The following is a 23714-nucleotide window of genomic DNA, read 5'->3' as shown; positions in this document are numbered from 1 at the left end:
GGACCCCTTTGCCTTCACACACATTTCACATTGTTATTTAATATCCATCAAACGCTGTAAAAGGCCCCAAGGGCTACAATTTAGAAAAAAAAATAAAAAATGAGCAGGCTGTTTCTCTTTTAAGGAAAGAGAAATCAGTTAATTGGTATCACAGCGAGGTTTACATTGCTAAAACTCTTATAGCTAGGCTTGTCCTTTTTGCTTTGTTTGCTATTTGATTGATCTCCCTCAATTTACATGTGGCTCCCATAGACTACAAATAAAAGCATCATTAGATTTAGCGCCTAAAATGTCAGTAAACGCAGCCACCATAACAGTCTCCCCTTTTCTTCTAGTTATGTGTCACAGTTTGGGCTGTTGCAAAACTCTGTCTGAATAATAATAATGGCCTCAGTGTCTGCCCTTGTGGAATGACCTGGGCTTCTCTCCTCCTCATCGCTTGTCATCCTGCTCGTGTGGGGGGTAAGAGACCTGGCCGGGCAGGGCTTGGCCCGTGTGAAGCCGTTGGTGATGACTCCTGCACTGCTCTTCCTGCTGCATCTCCGGGCGTGGTCCCTTCCATCTTGCCCAAACTTTGCTTCATGTGCCATGTGGTGGCTTCTTGCCTCCCGAGGCCAAAGCGTTTGGCAGAGCCCTATGTACTGCCACTGTTGGCTGGATGTCTGTAGTGCTGAAAAACAATTATATTACTTAGCTTAAAAAAGCTCCATAAATTGTACTTTAAGCCAACGTTGCATGTTATTTGAGCTTGTCTTTCAAAGTTAACATAATCTAATGTAATAAATCTATTTTTAAGTGAATGCCCATATTGAATGGTAAATCAGCTGTATGCCTTACAATGGTTTTCTCTGAAATTGCAAATACTTAGGAACCACTCAATCAGCTATTACCGACCACAGTGGTCATCCTAAAACCAGTATTAAACTTCCACAAAAATAACTTCCAATGGTCAAAGTTAACTGACATTAAATAGGATTAATCCATGGGTACCACCCTACTTTGTCCACAGGAGAAATATTGAAATATTGGAGCATTCTGTGTTAAGATATATAGGGAGAATTGCCACACTTTCTTACCCCTCCCTCTCTTTCTCCCCCCCATAGCAGCAGCGATGAGGGGTTGAAAGACGCACTGTCGGACTGGGACTCGGACATGGACAGCACAGAGGCGCTGAAGGAAAGTTCCGGCCTGCTTAACAACGGCCACCGCAGCGACCAGGAGGCGGCGCGGCGTCTGGCCCGACGCCTCTACCGCCTGGAGGGCTTCCGCCGCTGCGACGTGGCCAAGCACCTGGGCAAAAAGTGAGGAAGAACTGACACAAATGAGCGCATGCATTTTCATGAACTCGCGGTGTGCTGCTGCTCCAGCAATTGCAAATTCGCACATGTAGGCTCATGCAAACTGGCTGGGCATATCTGTACTTGCTCACTCGTTCTCATACACAGGGACGAGTATATCCAGCCAATTTCCCTCCGGTGCAGCGTGCATACACAATGGCAGGCCCACCTTACATATACAGCAATGCCGTGTTAACATGCACACACTTGTACACAGGCGTACAGAAACACACATACAACCCAACACCTGCTGACACTTATCAGCTGTAGTTACAGACAAACTCAAAGAAAAAAGTACAGCAGGAAATACTGTAGCCATGCAAACATATCCACTGCCTTATTTCCTCACCCCCTGCTGTTTTTACTCAGATGTCTGAGGGGGTGGGGAAAAGGGCACTGAGCCGCTTCACATAAAAGCCTAAAGGTAAAACACTGTCAATAGATTTTGGGCCTCCGTGTCATCCGGGAGCGCAAACTCTCATGCTGGAGCTGTGAATCAGGCTAAGGCAAAAGCAGTGAGGGCTGCAGCAGCCTCAAATGATGGCAGCGATGCTCCTTCAGTTGTCGTTAAAGCTGTCCGACTGCTCAACGTGAGTCATCGCCCATCTCCTTTTGCGTGGAGCCCCGATGAGTCTTTCCGCAAGGCTGCTGGCCTGTGGTTTGGTGAAGCAGAGAATGAGCGAGGCAAGGAACTCGGTCACTCGGTAGGAAATCACATTCCGGTTAGGTTTGCTGGAGCCTTGAATTCTTGGGAATGGCACTTCTTAGGCAGCTGACCTGGGATCAGTGTTCAAATTTGGGGGATGCATTGGGTAGCATGTTTTAATTACAAGTCAGGCTGTTTGTATTTTTCTGGCTAATCAGAAAACAGACATCACTAAGCATGTTGCTATTTGCAAAGCCTTTTTAGATGTGCCAACAAGCCAGTTTCTTTTCAATCAGGTATTTCATTGAATTACATATTTAATCTCACATAGGTATAAATGAGACCTGCACTGGATATGAAAGTTGTACCCCGATGTGTACCTGAAACCACACATTCCTTCCTCTCTCAGTTCATGAAGTCTTAGTTTGATGTCGTTTTAAAGAAAGTATATGCAGAATATTCCATCTAAGCCATTTTGCTTTTAATCTTTAAAAAAAACTTCACTTTTATAGGGCCATTGTGCAAGTGAGTATTAAGCACAAATAACTTCAGCTATTACCACATGATGAGGAATATTTTTGACAACTTATCCTATAGGTTTCAGGTGTACCCTGACTAGGGTAGCACAAACTGAGCAAAATGCCACAGGCAAATAGAGTAACCTTTCATTTAATATAGTGTAAGTGAGAGGCACACAGGAACCATCCTGGAGGGACAGGTGTGTGAGAGACATAAAAGCCATTATACCATTAGTTTTCACTAAAGAAGCTGTTTCCGGATACCATGCTTTTATCCATTACAGAGTATTTGGGCCCAGAGCCATATTTCGAAAAAGCACATAAAAGATAATGACACCCTGGCCAAACAGAGGGCTTGCTCTGCACAAAGAGCTTTTGCCTTGGTCAGGCTGCAGTGAGAACTCATCCATGCATAACATGGATGGCAGCGTTTCGTGTTATTGGAAGACAAGAGTCCAGGGAGAAAACCAGCCTGAGCCAAGTGAATTAAAGATGGTATGATCGCTACTAATCGCAGCGCCAGGATCTTAGCAACTACTCTGTCATCTTTATGAAATGTACCAGGGACTCTGAGCTACTTATCTTCAAAATCACCTTTATTTGGTTTTGGACAACATTTATCTGATGGCGGTTGTGTTGTGTTTTCTTTTTGCTGCCATTTACTGATGTTCAGTCAGACCTTTATGCAGGCTGACAGAGAAAAACCTGAACCCTTGCTGAAACTTCTTTCAATATTTTTATCTTCCATATTCTTTTGCAAAATATCCAGAATTTCAAAATGAATTAAGGAAGTTAAAGTTCCCTGTCATTGATGGGTACCTTGAAGTCGACCAGTTTCTAGAGGCATATCCTGTGAAGATTTTTTTTTCCCCCCCATATAGCAAAACATTTCTGGAAGCTGTAATTGTCAGTGCTATAGCTGCTTGTTCTCAAATGGCCCTATCTTAAGTGGTAGCATTTTGACATCTTAATCACTACATTCAAAGTGTTTTCTGCGTAGTCCATGCAGATCAAAGGTAGCTGCCTGGTGACGCATTGCCTGCAGGTCAGATCTAATGTGTTTTCATGAAGCAGTGCTCTTCAGAGGACCTGTCATCATGTTTATCTGACAGATCTTTTAATTCCATCAGTAAAGGATTTTTTCACCCCACATTCCCTTATAGACATTTACTTTGTTTTTGTAGTCTCGCGCCTCACACAACTCTTAAAGATTTTCTCTGTGAGAGAACGCTGAATGGCTCTGTGGTCTCTGTTGCCAAGGAGACACAGTTGTTTAATTTGTGACACCCCGAATCCCCACGAGTCCTCACTAGTGATGTGGTCAACCTACTCATCCCCCCCATTGTTACATATCGAAGCCTACACCTTCCCCACCTGATAGAAAATAAGAAAAGTGATGATATAAACACCTTCTCCAAACCGAATGTAAACAAAATACAGACTATTTCTAAATGAGCCCACACTTAGTCTGAAAGGCTTGTTGTTGTTGTTTGTTTTTTTTGTTTTTGTTTTTTGGTTCTTCCGCCAACTGCCTGTGGGCGTGAGTCATCCCGCATACTGCTAGGCTGTGCTCCCTCTCTCAGCGTCAGCAGAGGTCTGGAGGACAATGCCACCCTCTTTTACTGCCATCAGTCCCTTTCCATGCTTGATGTCGTGATTTAGAATTGGTGCTGTGGAAGTCTGTGTAGGCGTTTATATAAATCTCTCCCTCTCGTTCTCACACTCGCTCGCTGTCTGTCTCGCTTGCTCTCGCGCGCTCTCTCTCCCTTGCGCTCCCTCCTTTCTCCCCTCCTCCTCCTCCTACTCTCCTGTTAGCTCTCATTTTCTCTCTTTCTGTCTCTAATATGCAATAAATGAAAGTGATGTCACGACCTAGTACACGTTTCATGCTTATGAAATCTAGCGCATGCAGGCACTGCAAAAACAAGGTGTCCTTGGCCCAAATGTGAAGGATTGGTTTTCATTAATGTTATTAGAGGACTGAAAATAATAAAATGCACTATAATTCTTGAGTGACTATAGTGTTTTTTTCCTGGACCTCATATGAATCTCTCTGTGCCTACAGCAATGACTTCAGCAGGATGGTCGCTCAAGAGTACCTCACTTTTTTTGAATTCACAGGGATGACGTTGGACCAATCTCTTAGGTATAGCTCTCTTATGTATCCCAGTTCTTCCCAATTGTTTAAAAAAGTATATTATAATAACTGGGAATGATTATAGCAGGCCAATTAAACATGATGTAGGAAAACAATAAGGAGATACAAACAGAAGTTAGTAGGCTGAATGTCCATATAAAAAAGTATTGCTTTAACTATATGTATGTCTGTTATTTTTCACAAATTTGACTTCACCCTTAATGGTCAAAAATTAGGTGATGTTCTCATTTGTACAGGGAGGGATATTAACAGTAATTCTTCTGTTCTTTCTTTTCAGAACCTTTCTGAAAGCTTTTGCACTAATGGGTGAAACCCAGGAGAGAGAGCGGGTTTTAATCCATTTTTCTAATAGGTACTATCAATGTAACCCCACCATCATCGCCTCACAAGGTACCAAACTTTTTTTGCTAACTTCTGATAAAAAATTGTCTTGAAAATATTTATAAATTAATTTCTTTCCTGAAAATTGCAGATGGGCAAACAAATTTTAAATGAACTGATTTAGAAGCCAAACTTTTGATTTTAGGTTTTCCAGCCTCTGATAAAGCTCATTATACACTGAAAATTGTTTGACTGCAAGCTTAAAGTGTCTGCCAGACCTGTTTTAATATCAGTGAATGATTGATTTCCATCTTATGGTTTACTGAAGACCACCCGTGAAACTGAAAATCTGATTCACATCTTTTAAGTCTTCAGCAAACCATTTTTCCAATTTCCGCTGCCATTTTCTTTGCATAAAATGGCACCTTCCCACCCACTCAGTGTATAGATTTGCTGGAGATCAACACAACAGTCCCTTGAGGAATTAGCCATTAGGTGAGAATTATAGAGCTTGCTTGCCATGATGTTGACAAATGATGGTTGAAGGAGATGAGCAAAGGTTCCACGAAAGGTCAACACGAGAACCGCTTCACTATAATCTTCCCCTTAAATTAGGCAAATAAAAATAATCTGTAAGTGTTTTTTGTGTGTTTCTTCATAGTATATTTAATTACATTTAATATTCGTACCCAAGTTCGTCTCTTGTGGCTTCCGTCTTTGTTCAATGTAGGAGTGTCACGTCTTCCCCATAGCAACCATCTTGGTAACAACAAGCCTATGTGACCAGTAGATGGGTAAAAGCTAAAACGGTCTCCTTGTTGCTAAGACTGTTGCCATGGAAGTAGTGTTACACTTTGGCCCAGTGTAGAGATGGATGATTACAACATGGGGGCACTTCTGCATTTTCAGAGGCTCTTCATATGGCTGTGAAATGCATGTTGTTTTGTTTTAGTCTTAGATTAAACAGAGGGGGCAGGGATTTTGAAGTATGTAGCTCTTGTGTCACAATCTGTGGACACGCCCATAGCTGCACATAAGATACATGTGAGCATAGCAATTACTTAGACATCTCTGTTGCCACCTGTCAAAGCCATGGCTGTCTAATTACTCATTAATAATTGTTTTTTGCAGATGGAGTGCATTGCCTTACGTGTGCTTTGATGCTGCTGAACACTGACCTTCATGGCCAGGTACATACAACCCTCCCCGTTGCCCACGGATATTTCTGTCTAAGTGCAGTATATTTTCATTGCTCACTTGGATTGGCAGTTAAATGAAAATTGCTGCATCTCCTCCGTTTCCCCTCTGAAGAGTTACAGAATGAATTGCCGTCATTTGGCCCTGTTGTGGTTGATTATTCATCAGTTCACTCAAAGCCATTCCTAATGAGAAGTGTCCATCAGCTCCTGACCTAGAGCCCTGGCCCACAGAGCTCTCGCATGCTTCAGGATTTTCAGACATTTATAGTTGTGTGGAGAACCTTCAAAGTCACCGAGAGTTTTCATTGTGTTCATCAAGGTGGACCTTAGACTGAAAAAAAGAATTTCACATTTAGTGTGTGGGTGTGGCCCACTGCACGTTTGGTGTAAATTTGTTGAGAATCCCAGGTGTGAATTGTGATTGGCCTGCAAAAAAGTGATATGCTCAGATTCATAAACCCAGAGCTGCTTTTCTTGCTATATGAATTTAGGCTATTGTTTGCCCTATCTGTGGCTATTGGGACTTTGTCCTCACTCTTCTTCTGTCCCGTTGTCTTTCTTGAGTCTCTATAGTTTCATTGTATTGTCTTTAATTGTTAATTTTCCCTCATTCTTTTTTTTATGTCCTCCCGAATAGAGGCCGTGTTATATATGTCCTATTCAAATCTCTGAAAGTCTTTGAGCTTTCATGTTGGTATCCTCTGTTTTTAAAATTTTAAAATTAAAGTTAAACAATTTAGACCAGCTAACACTTTAAGGCTGGTGGCTCTCAAGCGTCAAGAGTCTCTTTTCAGTGTGAGGTGTAGATTTCCCCCAGCAACCATAAGTATCTTTACCACAAATTTGCAGTGATTATTGTCTGCAGAGTGAGTGCGCAGTTTAAACATTCTCCTCAGAATAGCTTGTCTCTTTGTCTTCACAGAGCTTGCTCATGTGTCTTTATGCTTGCGGGGTGGCGAATCTTGGATTTGACATTTTCTGGCGCCTTCTCAATAGAACACATATGCGCCACGGAGACGCCAATATTTCACGCCCACACCGCGTTAGTTTGCTAGACGCTTGAATTGAAAGATCGGCTTCGTTGGACTAGCCTTCAAGCAGGTGCGGAGTATGCTCTGTAAAGTTGTGTGATACTGGCAAAGCAAAGAAAACGCCCCTCTTGTATTGCCTTCACACACGTACAGAATTTAGTCCATTTTTAGAAAACTGTGTTAGCAAAAAATTTTAAAGGAAGGAGTGGACTATCCATGTGTTGCTAGTGCTGCCAGTCACCAAGACTGAAATTGCTGTCGATAAGAAACATCCTAATATTTTAAAAGTCTTTTTGGCTTTGCGCTTTAGGCTGGGGAGCCGATTGGCTCTTGTTTAGGTAGGGCTTTGCACACTGTGCCCTTTTTGTTAGGATACTACGTGACCTTGATGCTGAAGTAATCAGAGTAGATGACCATACCAACCTGTGGCCAGGAAGCCAATCATCTAGTTAAAAAGCACTCCTTAGGTTGTCTCTCACATTTTTCGCATAGCTTTGACTCAAAAAACTATATAAATAAATAAAGACAGGAAACTGGTCATTGATGTTAACTATAAATGTTTTTCCCCTATCTTTGCGGTTGTTAAGGAGGTTATTTGACATTTTTAAAAAGCAGATGCTGCATCAGAGGCATTTAGACATGCAGATCAAATCGAGCATGCAGAATCTGAAACTGGGCCAGTTTAAGTGAGTTTACAACTTCAAAGAGACTATATCACCAGCAGTCTAGCAGTGTACAAGACAGAGACCATGGTGCAACGTTAGTGTCTATGCTGGCCTCAGAACGCAGCACAAGGACATTTGCCCCCCAGCAGTCAGTAAAAATGATCCACTTGCTCAGTTGATGCATGACTCTAGACTCAGATGCGCTTTCATACATTGAAGTGGTGTCAAAGGGCTAATGGAATCTCACTTTGCTCCCTTTCACGCATGTGCATATTAGAAGCAGGCAGTGTGTCGCTCTTTGATATCTTGTGCCAGTCTGAACATTTGTCAGCGCTGTCCACCTACAAAGTCGGCTGGTGCTGGCAGAAACTGTAAAGTCACTGGAACAAACACCGTCTGCTCATTATTTTAGCATTTGCAGCAACCCCCCCCCCCCTCGCCTCGGTCTCTGACGTGATGGAAAGCATGGAAAAGCTCTTGTCTGAGAGCCCATGTTTGCAAGGTAAAATCCATGTTTAGGTTAATTAATAACAATAACTGTCTACTATGATATAGGATGTTAATATATCCAAGTTGGTTTTAGTAGTAACTAATGTCATTTCACTACAAAATTTCATTTCAGGAGTATATACTCTAAAGCCAGGTGCACACTACAAGATTGTAGCCCCAATTTTGCTGTCACAGATGAATTTTTGGGCTCAGCAACAAAACCTCACAGTTTCATGAGAAATCTCTGCATGCGCTCATGTAGTGCAGACGGTTCAGCAATGCAATTTTGTCACTCTGTGAGCAGTCGCAGACCTCTTATATTTTCAAACAGGTTTGACATTCTCAGTGATTAATTGTCAAATTTTGCAGTACGAGTACCTCTGCGACAAGTAGAAGGAGCAGCAATGAGCAACAGCCGATGATAACGCAAGAGAAATTCAGAACAGCCAATGAGAATATCAGCGAAAACTCTTGCAGAATGACTTGTGCCACTGCCACTTCTGTTTACAATAATTCTGATTACTTGCAGCTTGTACAAATGTATAATTTATGAAATGCTGAAATTAAATCTTATTTTTGCCAGTACCGTTTGGAAAAATATTTGCAATAGGCAGTGAGAGGGATTAATTGTTTGACTTTTCTAGCATGATGACATTTTTTAGCCTTTATTTGTACCAGGTTTCAGTTTTTAAGACTAATCCCCAACAGTTGAATGACGTGGAGGGAAAAGAGTCTTAGCTTAGTGGATATAATTAGTTTTACATTTATGGAATTTAGCTGACGCTTTTATCCAAAGCAACTTACAATTATGACTGAGTACATCAACAGCAATTGAGGGTTAAGGGACTTTCTCAGGAGCCCAACAGTGGCAACTTGGCAGTGGTCAGGGCTCGAACCAGATTGTAGTGGGGCTTCTGATTACAAGTTAAGTACCTTAACCACTGAGCTACCGCTAACCTTTTAGAATGGAATAGCTTCATACGCCTCTATAAAACCCGAAATAAACATATGAATGGTTCCGTAAGCTATTTGTCCATGAGTGAGAGTTTTATAGTTTTGTTTTAAACCAAACTTTCAGCTCACACAAAACACATAACCATTCCTGCTATTGTTATCCTGGGCGATGTGAGGATGCATGTGAAGCCCAGGTTGCAGCTCTCTCTGAAGTATAGACAGTCCTTGTTGCCCATGTCTCCTCGACCAGTTCTTCCTCCACAGTTTCCTTTTGTTTCTTGTTTTCTTGTTTCTGTACAAAGGAGTGCAGAAACCACCACTAGGCTCCATATTGACAGGCAGTTCTCATGTGTTTTTGTGAAATAATGGCATTTGTTGATCAGGCATTCTTCTTAGTTGAAATATCGTGTAGTGTGTGAGGTTTGTCTGTGATCACCTGTGTAGTGTGCACATCTGTACATCAACAAAAAATGTGTGACAGACTATAAAAGTTGTGTAGTGTGAACTTCAGAGAGATTCTGAGATTTTCAAAGTTGTGTCATGGTTGATGAATTGAAGTATTGACCGGCAGTCTGAATATGGCTTAAAAGAGGTCTAAAAGTCTAAAACACCCTTTTTCTCCCCTTTTGTTTCCTTGAATTTGAACTGTCCACTTCACATAAGCACAAGTTGAGGTAGAAAGCTTGAACCAACTTCTAGAATGAAGTTTTCTGTTTGTATGTTTGTCCTTTTCACTCAGTAAAGTTTTTGCTGACCTCCCAGGTTCTTCCTTCATCTGTAGATTAATGCAACGGAGCAGTGGCCACCAGACTAGGTAGGCAAGCGGTAATGCCAGCCCTCTTTGCGCCAGACCCCAAGCAGCTGCCTGGCCATGTCTTTGAGTTGCCATTCTTTCACTGCGGTGGCCACCTGAGTGTGGGTGTGGGAGAGAAGTAGCTCACTGGCCAGGTCCGCATACATGTCCCATAGTGATTCACACATGTCACGCCCCTGCTGCTCTCCCTTCATTGGTATCCAGCAGCTGCCAGCTTCAGATTTAAAACCTTGATGCTTGCTTACAATGGACCAACCCCCCCCCCCCCCCATTCATGACGTCAGTGGTCAAAGCCTGATCCGTACCTCGAGTACTTCAGACCTCAAGTACGGCTCTAGAAGACAAGCATCGAGACTATTCTCTGTCCTGGCTCCTAGATGGTGGAACGAACTTCCGCTTGCTGTCTGGACAGCAGAGTCCTTTGCAGTCTTCAAACGCAGACTGAAGAGCCATCTATTTGTGGAATATTTAAATGACCACTGACCCTGCTTCTGTGTTGACTAACTGAAATTAGTACTTATGGTAGGGTGTTATTTATGGCACTGATTTTGACTGTTCCTTTGCTTTGCTGAGTAACAAACTCTAGTACTTGTTGTTTATTGCCCCGATTGTTGTCTGAGATAGAGCTTAGGTATTTTGCACTCGTATTGATCCCTGTATTTCAACAAAACACTTTTGTAAGTCGTTTTGGATATGGTCATCTGCTAAATGCCACAAATGCATATGTAAATGATGTATGATGGTGCAAGCCCATAAAAAAAACAGGAACAAAAAAAAGAAAACAAACACAAAAAAAAAGCACAATCAGCCAATGGCTATCTGTTATACAGCGACTACTTATCAGCACTGCATGTGCTTTTTAAAAAAGGAAAATAATACAACCCTGACCTGTACAGCTAAACCTGCACAGGAAGAGAAAATAATCAGCATTGATTATGCAAACACACACAATGCTAGCCCACAAGGCTAAACCTGCAGAGTGAGAAAAATGTCTCTGCGTGAAGATTTATAGCAAATGCGCTTTCTAAAATTTCACAATGAGGCGCTGCGGTTAACTGTTGCTAAAGGTATTGCTCAGAAAGTGATGGAGTTTATCATACCAGTTGTTCAGTATTTTTCTGTGGTCAATGACATAATCTTTATTAGTCCTCAAGTAAGTTTTAATTTGTACACACTAGACTAAGGATTTTACAAAGCAGATTTTGGCAGTTTTATTTATGTGTTTTGTTAAAGAAAACACTTCACTACGATAATAATGTCTTAAATACAAGACATAAGAAAATGGAGGCAACTTGTCCAAAAATCTGAAAAATGATTGACATTTGGACTTGGATTCCTACAATCAGTTGCAACCTTCTTAGCTGATAGCACCACTTGAAAACCTCAGTATTGTGCATATGAATGTCTCAGACTGCATAATACATTTTAATTGCATTAGACAAAAATACATTTCTCTGTTACAAATGCATGTTTAATATTCAGTTTAAATTGTGCCAGATATCCTATCCACTTCAGTTAAACTGATGCCAACAAAAAGAAGATGGAGATATTGATATTGATGGGCTGAAAGGGTTCTAATTAGATTTTATTAAAGCACTGTATACCAGACTGTATGTTGCTACATTGTGAGAACAGAACAAGTCATGTAATTTGCCTGTGCATGGGTTACAGTGACCTAATATGATTGGGAGAGAGACTAATCCATGTGTATGAATTTAAATTAGCAAGTCAGCAGTGATGGGTGTCTTGTATTTTAAAGGAGAATCTGCACAATGTTTTTTTTTTTTTTTTGAAAGATGGCTTCAAAAAGCAGGGACTCATCTGGAATGAAAAGGATTGCTTGCAGAGGGGAAAGTGCTTCAAGGCGTTCAGCACGGACATCACTTACAGTAAATGGGGCTGGCAGGCATGCTTTGTTGGTTTCACTGGCGATCATATAGTACTTCCAGATAATCTGATATTATGACATACATGGTATTTGATTAGTTCCTGATTGTAATAGATAGTTTTCATCATGTTCGCAATTGCTTGATGAAAACTTGGGAGAGCCTTAACCCTCTCCTGACGTTTAATCATGCTGATCCTGTGAGCATCTGAAATTTGTCTTTTTCTTGTACGCAGTGTCATTTAAAGTGTCGCAGTGTCATTTAAATCACTCACACACAGCTGTTTGGTTTCTTCCTTCCTCCTGTAGTTCCCCATTGTTCTGGTTTGGTCATTCTGAAATATTAATACTATGTTAATATGCAGTTCCTGTATTGATATGAAACCAAGAGTGACAGATATGCCTACAACACATTGTTGGAATATGGAGGTCAAAACAGACAGAATGTTGCTGGACCAGTTATACACCCAGCTTGAGAGAGAATTCATTACTGAGGTTCCCTTAGCAGTCTATGGCTACAGACAGCATGTAGCTCTATGCTAAAATAAGTTTTTACTGGGATGACGCATAACAGTTTTGCTACATTATCAGAGCAATATATGCCTCTATCACTTTGCAGAATATTGGGAAGAAGATGACGTGCCAGGAGTTCATCAATAACCTGGACGGGCTGAACACAGGACAGGATTTCCCCAGAGAGCTGCTCAAGGTAAGTTCAACTGCTTTGGCTTATGCGAATCCATACATGCTTGCATGAATGTACTGGGGCTTTGTATGTCATGATACAGCATGTAAGATTAGCCAGCCTTCATAGGAGAGACAAAACAAGATACAGGTCATGAGAGCTTTTGGACACTGTAACCCAAAACGCTAGTTTGGCCAGCAGGGTACAAATGATCAGCTGATCTCCTTAGAGTATGTTTCTTCTGACCTATTCAGTACCACACCCACCTGATATTTGTAAACCTGATATTCCCCATGACTTACAAGCTAAGCGCAAAAACATTCTTACGCTGGACTAATTAGGACTGCTTAGATGTTGTCATTGGAGACAAAACGGTAGGTCTTAGGGCAACAGCATGAAATTAATCTTCAGATTACTAACGAGTGGTGGGATCAGTTACAGCATAGTTCAATTGTATCAGCAGGTGTGCGTGCGTGTGTGTGCGCACAAACATTGTGGCATGTACATACATGCCTGTATGTCACAGTATTGGATTTATCCGCATCGCGGAACAAGGTCCATTGATATAACTTTGAATATCAGCATGTATCCTAATCCACCTCCCAAGTTCTTGCAATGTCTAGCAATTATATAATTATTATTTGTATTATTATTAAATGTCAATCCAAATGACTGCTCTATTAGAATTGTCCCCTTGGAATAAAGAGTTACTTTTACTACTTGCCATCTACATCAAATTTTACTACAGACAAAGTTGAAAATGTAATGGGGAAATTACCTGATAACAAGGCTAGTGGTGTTGATGGGGTCACACGTGAAACCGTGAAACTCACAAGGCAGTATACTGCTCAACCCTTGCCATGTGTGTATACACCTGTCTGCTTAACGGAAAAGCTGTTTTGATATACTATAAATCACATACCAGAGGACCCATCTACATGGAGAGACATTTCTCTCCTTCAGAGTCAGAATCAGGCTTTATTGGTAAGGTATGCTCACGCAAACAAGGAATTTGTTCTTGGTTACAGTAGCTCACCCTGCTCTTGCTTGTACATAGTACAACAAGAGACATTTCCACCCCACTAACATCACACGCATATACTCACACATACACACACAGTCATACTTGTGAACCTTACGTGTGCATCAATTGCTAAGAATTCTGAGTGCAGCAGTTGGAAGATGCAGTTGTAGAATGACAAAGTAACATAAATAAGTAAATTGCCAGGTAAACGGTAGGACAGAAGAGTGCAGATAAAGGTGAAGTACTATGACAAGATCCAGATGAAATGTTTAGGTGTATGATTATGGGGAGTTGTATGCATTGCGATATGCAACTGTTCATGAGTTTGACGGCGCATGGAAATAGACAGTGATGGTGACCAGAGGTTAGAAAGAGTAAAATGTAATGACACTGTTGGAGGAATTTGGTTTCCATCTATAAGGCCTTTTGAAGTGTTTTCTTTTTAGAATATTACCATGGTTTGTATTCGTTGTGTCTTCTGAGTAAAGATTGGAATTGATTTTAAACATGAATCTTTCAAATATTTTACTTTTGGGGGGGGGATTTTAGAGATGCATTTGGAACATTACAACATGTGTTATGATTTGTGCTTTGGAAAAATTATAGCTCCACAAGATCTATGCATACATAGTGAAAGTGACATGTAGACATAGTGTATCAAGGTTCCTTTCTGCATTTGTGGGAAAGATCTCACCTGTACCTTTGGAAGCAGGAATCAAAACCGGATGTCCATGGAATGCTATTAATTTCGTTCATATTAATCATTGTCTTAAATGGCTACGTTTGTACCCTCTACCTTGGGTTCTCTCCCCAAATCCAGTCTGAGGTTATACTGACGGTGTCCTGATTTCATCTAGAGATGAAAGTGTAATTAAGCTTTGATGCACCCATATACTCCTGCAATGGTCAAGTGTAGAATTAAAATATAGCAAGTGTGTAGTGTTTTACGAAAGAAAGAGTGGAGGAAATCGGTGATATAAATCTACACCTGATCAGTCTCCTGCTTTCTGTATCTTGAACCAGCCTGTAAGGTTATATTCTAGACATGACGCCTACCTTTGTCATAAATCTAACTTTGATGGGGAATGGTCAAAAGGTGGAAGATGACTTGCGTCAGACTATGACGCTGGCGGCACAGAGGGAGCAAGAGCCGAGGGTGAGGCAAAGGAGTCTTTATTCTCCGTTATTCAGCGTACGTCAGGAAGCTGAAACGCAGCGATAAAGAAAACAGAAGTAACCAATGCGTAGGCTTAGCACTGTGATGATGCGCAGCACGTCACTCAAAGGTCCACTAATGTGCAGCGCTGACTTCAAGAACCTGTGGGCTTAAATAAAGACAGGGGGAAACAAGGAACAGGTGAGTATGATCAGTAAATGGGTGATTGGGACCAGGGTAGGTGCTGTGTGTGGTTCTGTGCAGCAGTGAGTGTGTCCCTCCAGTTGGATGACCGGCCTACCATGACACAGACTGTATTCAGACTTGAATTTATTGAAGCATTACCTCTGCCAGTTGTTATGAAGCTGCATAAAATAAGAGACTATTTATGGCTAAAATTCAACATTTATTTGGAAATGTGCATATTCCCAAAAAATGTCCTCCATGAAATAGATAGTAGACCTGTTCAAGCAGTTAAGAAATGGCTCTGTCTTAATATGCATTCAACAAGGTGATTTATTTTTCAGAGCTGACAAGATGTATTTAATGGATTTATGTTGCTACATGGCAATCTCCCCTGGTCAATATAAACAATGATGATACCTGTGAGATGATACCTCATGTTGCATGCATATGGTGCTTGCTGGATGGGGGTACATTTAATTAATTTGCTTTGATTTGAACAAATTTAGGTGCTAAAATGTTCTCCTCCTCTCTTACATTTCTTTCTTTGTTAGCTAACGTTATCTATCTTTTTTTTATTCTTAGCTGTCTCTCCCTCACCCTCTCGTGCTGCCACAGCAGCCTGGAAATTTTCAAAACATTAATTGGATAGCTAATCACACTGGTGGGATGTTTTCTTATGTTTCTAACTCTGTTTTGTTAATACTTCTGGTCCAGATGTAATACCTCTGTCGCATCTCCTCAGGACACACCCTTTTGATGCTTGGAAAATATTTTTCAGTATACATCAGGACTGAGGGAGCCAACATTCAAATCTGCTAGTATCACACAATTTATACAAATACCACCATCAGTGAGGAGGTTCTTATCAGTATCACACCCAATGTACACTAATGACTATCCGAGAGGGGAGTTTTATTTGTCATGCAGTATCACACGCAATCTATACTAATGCCTCTGTCAGTAGGAGGTTCTTATTTATCGTTCAATATCATAAACACAAATGCACTAATGCCACTGTGTGCTAGTAGGTTCTTATTTTCTATTTGAAAGTTTATAGCTTCTATCGACTAGCTATAATCATGTGCTGTGGTAGTCATCCATCCATGTTCTATAGTCTTTATTTCCTAACTTTTCTTAGCATTTGGAGTCAGGTGCACATATGTTTTATTGGCTGTGGTTCTTTTAAAGGGCTGACACCAGATATTGTGGTACAGATACAGTTTTCATTTTGCAAATATCATGTGCTTTTGATTTAATGTTAGAAGAAGACACAAGATGCTACAAAAATAATGAAAAATTGACCAGCAGTTCCTGCCATTGAAAATTGTCATTTATTTATTTATTTGAATGTCAGGATTTAAATGTCAGCTTATTGCGTTAGTTTTTGGCAGGCTTGGACATGAGCACAGACATACAGTGTGAGGACTTTGTATTGGAGGATTATATAAGGCAAAGGTCAAACAGTTGACAAATACATTTATGGCATGTTAAGGGCCTTGCTCAGGGGCCCATCAGTTGCAACCTGGTCGTGGTAGGGCTTGAACTGATAACCTTTTAGTTACAAGGAGAGTATGTTAACATCTGAACTACCACTGCCTGTTGTAGCAGTGATAATACTGTTCCATCTCAGCCATCGCTGATGCAAATATGGAAAAGACACGTTTTTTCTTGAAATGTAACATCTCTAATGAAATACGATGCTGTATATCATATCGGACATATTCAGAAAATTAATATTCCTGTTGTTTGTCATTGAATGTGGAATCAAATAAAGTAACAACAAATGTGTGTATACACATCATGCATATGCATACCCGTGTCACAGTATTGGATTCATCAAGAAAGAAAAGGCAGTTGTGACATATTGTTGACTACAATAATGTGGTGTATCACAGCTTCAGTACTCTTGAGCTGTGCTTAAACCCTCTTTTGAGAGCACCCCCTCCCACCCAACCCCTGTGGAATCAATTAAATATGCTACCTTTTTTACCTTATACCAGATTAAACGCGTCTGATCTCTGCTGTCCTATACCCTACAAGGACATAAAACATGACTTCCAGAAGCCTGTCTCCAACGCCCCACTTCCCCAACTTCCATGGTCCTCCTGCTGTCTGCACTTTTTGTATGATTCTTTTGACTTGTCCTGTGCTGGCACGCCGGCCGCAGTGAAAGCTTAGTCTTACACTGTGGCACAGCCGCTTCAGGACTCAGCTCTGCTACCCGAGAAAGAAGGAAATGAGTTCACGGTGCCAAGAAATGCTCCCCAGCAGACTTATCACCCGCTGTATCTCTCTCTCCTCCCTAGCCCTCTTTTAATTAAATGAAACACACAGCTCACTCTCTCACTCTCACTCACACATCTCACTCTTGCAGCAAATTTAGCGTCCTGGTCTACAGCATGGCAAAACTTTGGCCTACTTCTGGACATGGCCGGTCGGAAGATATGACGACACCTTCCAATTAAGTGGAATGCCCTAGCTGTGCCTCCTGTCATGGTGCTTCTGTTGTTGCCAGCTTGGATTGGCTGGTTGCTTTCATAAGCTTTTCATTACCTGCTCACAGTATGTCTCCTTGGACACGAAAAACCTTACAGGCTTAAGGTTGTAATTAGAATAGAGTGGTGCTTTCAGTACTTGCTTAATTAAATAAGATGTCCCTCAGAAATGACTCCTTTGAAGTCAGAGAGATTCTGCCACTTCAGAATTTAATGGGCATCATTAATCCAATCAAATTAGCTGGGTCGATAATGTCAGATTGTTTGCTATTGGCACCTTCAACAATCATATCGTGGTTATAATTATAACTAGTGAACAGGTGCAGCAATATACTCAGAGTTTCAGCATGGGCAAAGTAAGTTTATTTGTATAGCACTTTTCATACACAGTGCCAGTTGTGTGGCAATTCAAAGTGCTTTGCAAAGACATGGAAAATTGTAGTATGTAGGATGGAAAAAAGCTTTATTATTTATTCTTCTATCACCTCAGGAAGGTTATTGACAAAAGGGGGCAAGGGGGTGTTACATGAAACAATTTACTTAAATAAATGTAAAATGAATTGCTTTAAATAGAAAACAAATTGAAGGACCAATAAGTAATATTGACATAATAAGCATTTAAAACTTTGCAACTTACATTGCAAATGTTTGCTGTATTTTTATTGTTAGTACAGCTGACTGTGAATGGTAGTCGAAGCTAAGCCCATTATCCCGAAAACAAAAGCCCACTGTTCTGAAAATACTCACTGGAGTTTTCCAGGCCCCAGTAACATATTGTTTAACAGGAATGTATTAATCATTTCACGTTTTGTTTCAGAATAGGAGCCTACTGCTCTTCCTTATTGCAGCCCAGTGCCAATCATATCAGGTGACACAGTGAATTATTCATCCTTCTATCAAAGAGGAATATAAGACAGGTTGCTTAAAATCAACATTTTTATTGCTTACATTGCATGCAGTATCTGTCAAAACTAAACCTAATTTAGTGTATTTGAATGCCACGGTAATATGCTAATGTTTTCTATGATATGTGGGGAACATCTGTTTATGAGTTATTTTGACTAAGCTGGTGTAGCAATGCTAATTAATTGTTTATATGAATTAGAAACAAAATAGTTTAGTTTACACACATGAAAAATATAAAGTAGGTAAAACTAAGTAATCAGTGGGCTTAACATTTATGTGAAAGCAGAGTTTTTGAAAGCAGTAGCTAGATTTCTCAGCAATGTATTACTTCCCCAGTATAAAAAGGTGATTCCCTAAGTATTTGTTCATGTAGTTAACAAACTAGCTACTTTGCCAGCTAATCTTATGGTAAATAACAGTGGCATGACGTTCTGAGTAATGCATGAGCACCCTGCTGTGTGAATTTCTACTGTCAGTGCAGTGATAACCTAAGCATGATGGTACAGACTGTTTGGACACTGGATAGGCTCCATGTCTGTTTTTAAATAAATATATTCATCTATTGTCTTCACTAGAACATGCTCAACCTTACTGCTGAGTTCTGGGCGCTTATTCATAACCTCTCCATTGCTTGCTAATTATTCAAGGAAAAAATACTTCAGAAAGTCACTTTTTCATTTTATCGTTTCATTTTATTTAGGGGCAGTGGTAGCTCACTGGTCAAGGTACTTGACTTGTAATTGGAAGGTTGCTGGTTCAAGCCCCACCACTGCCAAGTTGTAACTGTTGGGGCCCCCTGAGCAAGACCCTTAACCCTCAAGTTGTACATAATTGTAAGTCGCTTTGGATAAAAGTGTCAGCTAAATGCCAAAAATGTAATGTAAATGTAATCCCCCTGCCCTTCTACAGTTGGGGTTATACAATATCACCTTGCTTTAACATGGTTTTGGTATGCTCCCACGTTTTTGTTGTTAGCGAGACTAGTATTTAGCTACTGACTCGGTTTTTGGTTTGATGTAAGTCAGTATGTGTGATGCACATATGTCACAGAAGGTACAACAGGGCATAGGAATATAGTGGATTTAGTTATATGGATTAAAAGAAGCTTAGATGCAAAGAAAAACATGGGAGAATATAAAAACAATGTTAAAGCAAGGTGATATATTGCTTTTACCGTAGAAGGGCGGGAGGATAAACTGAAGGAACCAAAAGTGACTTTTTTGAAGTATTTTTGCATCTTTTCAAAGAATTTGCATCAATCATTTTTAGTAATCCTGTTACTTGACTTTTTGAGGAATCATTTTAGCCCTTAAATAAGATAAGATTAGCTAACCTTAGCTGAAGCCCAGTCCTTACCTGTTCAAGAAAAAATTAGCCAACTTGCCATCCATCTTTAAAGTCTTTCTGGGCTCTAAGATGTCTCCATCTTTCAAATGCATCACCAATATTTACTCTTTTTTACTCTCTGATCATGGAGCTTTTTAAAGGATGCAAAGGCTTTTTAGGTGTGGTAGAATGTAACATTACTCTATTGATCTAGTTTGCTTGCTTCCATGACTGAAGCATGCTGTTTTCTGGCCAATTTTTAACATATCTCACAACCCGGGGTGTTAAAATGGTACTGGGACATGGGCAGTGGGCGGGATCACAGGCCAAAACACAAACAGACTTTCTGCCCTGGAATAGAAATTACAGAGAACATACTGACTGTTTCACTTGGAGGATCATGTATTTCATCTGTTTATGTTTCATTAATCTCTGATGACATGTCATGGTAATTTTTGTGTAGTAAATATAGGAAGGAAATATACATTCTTCCTTTTAAATATTGAAGTTTTAAAATGCATTGAAAGAAAAGTAAATGATTAAAATGAAGTGAATGAAAATGAAAAATAAAGTTGAAAAGGGGTATACCAACTGGCACTCAATATTTTGATATTGGCTTTTCTTGCATTGCTGTTCTGCTAACAGCAAGAAAGCACTGATGCATTGCAACTCCTGCTTATTATACCATTATACATGAAGTCATTCACATTATTTCATATTTATCTGTTGTCTTAATGTGGTGGCACCTGATATCACACTAAACTTGAACACATTGTAGTATGTTGTCTGTCTGGCTTCATGTCTGTCTGGCTCACAGATAAATTACTACCACTGTACTTTTGGTACTGTGGGCTCACCCTGCATCTGTATTTTGATTTCTTTGACCTGAGTAATACAATAAGAAGGCCATGGACCTGAAATTGGCTGCTTCTTAAAATATTAGTTTTTTCCTTTGTCAGTCAGGAACTTGGGCTTTGAATTGAGTTACAGCTAAGGATCTCTTTTAAATGTGAAATGTAGTTATGCAGTGTTCATAGTAACAGTGGGTAGTGGAATATGAAGTCAGTAAAGGAATAACTGCTCAACTGAGACATTATTATTAAAGTTTTAATGCCATAAGCAGCAAGATTTTCCATTCATGCACATCACTCCTGTTTATAACCCACTTGGCTTCAAGGGAGAAACTGGAAATCACAGTGCATTTCAGCACTCATTTAGCTTTAACGGGTATGGCATTTTTCTCAAGTCGGCCTTCTCCAAACTCCTTTGCTTCCTTTGTATGCGCTCAGCGAATCATTCTGTTCTGCACAATTTATCGAATGGAAGCTAAGGCTCGCTGATACCCCCAGCTAGCCCTGCAGCATGACCAACCAAAGTTGAGTGGAACTGTGTCTCACCTGCCATTACAACAGAAGCACAGGAGGATGCTAATATGTTTTGACTGGCCATCCTCAGTGTGCATGTCTGAGAGGGAGAAAAGAAGCCCTGCCTGCAGTTAGCCGGCCACTCCCTTCACTCCCAGGGAGAGGTCTGCTTTCCTCAGAGGAAACAAAACAGCCAAGCCTGTATAGTTCCATGAAATTGCACAGAATCTCCTACCTCCAACGTCTGTATATATAAAGTTCTTATAGATCCCGAGGGCTAGGACACCACCTTTCCTTTCTCCGGTACTTAGGGTGATGCTAGAGGATGCTTACTTTTCTCATGTGACAAGTCATTTCAACAACAACAAACTAGTAGTGTATGATTTACAAAGAAAACCTTTAGCAGAATTACCCCATGCACATTTTAAAGAAAACCTCATACACTGATTTCTCAACAAGAACCTGTTTTTCTTGTTAGTTTTGTTTTCTTTTTCGAGGGCTACAGCTGATCGTGGGCCCCGCAGATATAGACTTCATAAAATCATGTATAATGCAATACAGTGCAATACAACACAGAACAACAGACTTCCCTCTGGACCAATATAGACGGATTACCAAACCATAGTAAGGACAAAAAACAATACCCAAATAATTTTCATCATCAAGCTGCCAAACCTTTTGGGTGTGACCTCTCAATGGCAGTACATATTCTGCAAAAAACTTGAATTGATGCAACAGCAGAACCAATCTAACACACATCCTCAAACTGTTCTTTGAGCCGATTATCAGTAGTACCACGATTGGCCGTCTGGTTGGTGTAAACAAGAATAGCGTTCCTGTGTTTCACAGCCACTTATGCATATATTTCCTTGCTTCCAGTCACTGTAACCTTGACAAAATTGGTTTTGAACATTCAGTCATGTTTCCAAATATCTTGCACACAAAACAAAGTTATGATCATTTGACATAATGCTGAATCTTGGCTAGTGGCGTTCATGGGTTTACTGACGGATTAAGTGACCTTTACTCCTCAGATTGCGATTGAGTGTTTTCCAGCTTCTCTTCTCATGTTTCTTTTTCTTTTGGAGCTTTCCATTTTCGCCCGCTCTCTCACACACTCATACTTTCTGACCTTGTTCATTTTGATAATGAGTTAGCTCTAATTTTCATGTTGTGTAACATACAGCCACCAATAAGAATCCGAGCAGGTCTTTCTAATCTGGCCAGTCAACAATCATGAATATGAATGTAAATGTGTAAATGGTTTAACAAATTATTGGTTTGTGAGTGTGTAGCTTTGCCATTCAAATTAAAAATAACAAAAAACAGCAAATCTGGGATCCCCATGCATTAATGCCCCTGATCAAGAGTGAACTAAAGCCACTGGAAAGAGGCTCAGTTGATCCAGCTTCTGTTTTTTTCTCCTGGCTCTGTCTCCTAGACTCAGCAGGATAGTGACCTTGAAAGGCTTCAGCATTCACATCAAAAAGGAAACAGTGAGCTAAGTTTTTCTCTCAGAAATGCAGCCACATCAGTTTTTTTTGGTTTGTTTTTTGTTTTGTTTTGGGTTTTTTTTTTGCCAGATTTTGTTTGGATAGATAGTATTCGCAGAATCTGGAAGAAGCTTTCTGAGGCCATATTGTTGACATTCTGTCAGCTTGTCTCTAAAGAGTTAATGCTGACTAAGGCATCAAGATATCAAGAAAAAGTCAGTGTGCTCTGCACCAGATAGATGTTATCTCTCAGTTTTTAGTTATTGCTTGTAATAACATATCCAACGATACATTAACGGCATTTAACAGAAGTTCTTATCTTCAGCGACTTAGAAATGTCACCAGCATGTATATTGCAGGAATTGAAAGCCTAAAAATAGCTAGAATCATATAATTATTTCATCTGTGGTAAAGGCAGCGATATTTGGTCTTATGTACAATTACCATCAAACATTTGTCATGATAGCAAAAGAGAATAATAGCTATGCAGCTGTGTTTGATGGGTTTAGTCAATGTTAGTTTGAAATTAGATTAAGATAAAGTGACCCTTGTTAATGTTTTGATGTTCTCTTAAGTTGGAGCGTTACATGATGCACAAAACCTAATTAGACTTTTAAGGCAGTCTGGTTAATTTAAGGAAAAAGACCAAATAGTTTTTTACACTGTAAAAATTAGGATAGATAGGGATAATGAGAACAAGCAAGAGAAAAAAAGATAGAGGGAGGGAGTGATTTATTAATTTTTTTTTGGTTTTGGTTGTATTATTACTACAGCAGTGAGCCACAACATGGTCCTTTAATGCTCTGAATGCCCTTTAATGCCCCGGTTGTCTTTGGGTGACTGGGGGAGTGTCAGCAATATGACTGTGGCAACAAAGGTGACATCAATCAAATAATGGCTATATTCAAAATTGCTTACTAAACAGCATGCCAAAATAGTACTTCCAGGACAGTTAGTGTGTCCGAAACCTTTGTATTCAGTTAGTAATCGAAAAGTTCCCAGATCGCCTTACTAAGCCAGGTGAAAATTTGAAGTGTGTGAACACTGGATGCTATTCAGTCC

The 23714-nt window shown here is 40.2% G+C and overlaps 1 protein-coding gene across 3 annotated transcripts in view; it reads left to right on the top strand.

Annotated features, from left to right (window-relative positions):
• psd3l (pleckstrin and Sec7 domain containing 3, like) overlaps window positions 1–23714 on the top strand; it is an 87180-nt gene that overhangs the window by 28860 nt on the left and 34606 nt on the right. For 2 of the 3 annotated variants that reach the window (XM_035535370.1, XM_035535369.1), the window contains exons 6-11: window positions 1104–1301; window positions 4567–4647; window positions 4937–5049; window positions 6112–6170; window positions 11929–12021; window positions 12637–12726. In XM_035535370.1, the coding sequence (XP_035391263.1) occupies window positions 1104–1301; window positions 4567–4647; window positions 4937–5049; window positions 6112–6170; window positions 11929–12021; window positions 12637–12726 (634 nt within the window). The remainder of the gene's footprint in view (window positions 1–1103; window positions 1302–4566; window positions 4648–4936; window positions 5050–6111; window positions 6171–11928; window positions 12022–12636; window positions 12727–23714) is intronic. The other variant, XM_035535368.1, reaches the window with a different exon arrangement.

This window comes from Electrophorus electricus, chromosome 17, assembly GCF_013358815.1.
Source record: "Electrophorus electricus isolate fEleEle1 chromosome 17, fEleEle1.pri, whole genome shotgun sequence".
Classification (NCBI taxonomy): domain Eukaryota; kingdom Metazoa; phylum Chordata; class Actinopteri; order Gymnotiformes; family Gymnotidae; genus Electrophorus; species Electrophorus electricus.
Note: the sequence above shows the minus strand (reverse complement) of the source record. Positions and strands in the feature narration are given on the sequence as shown.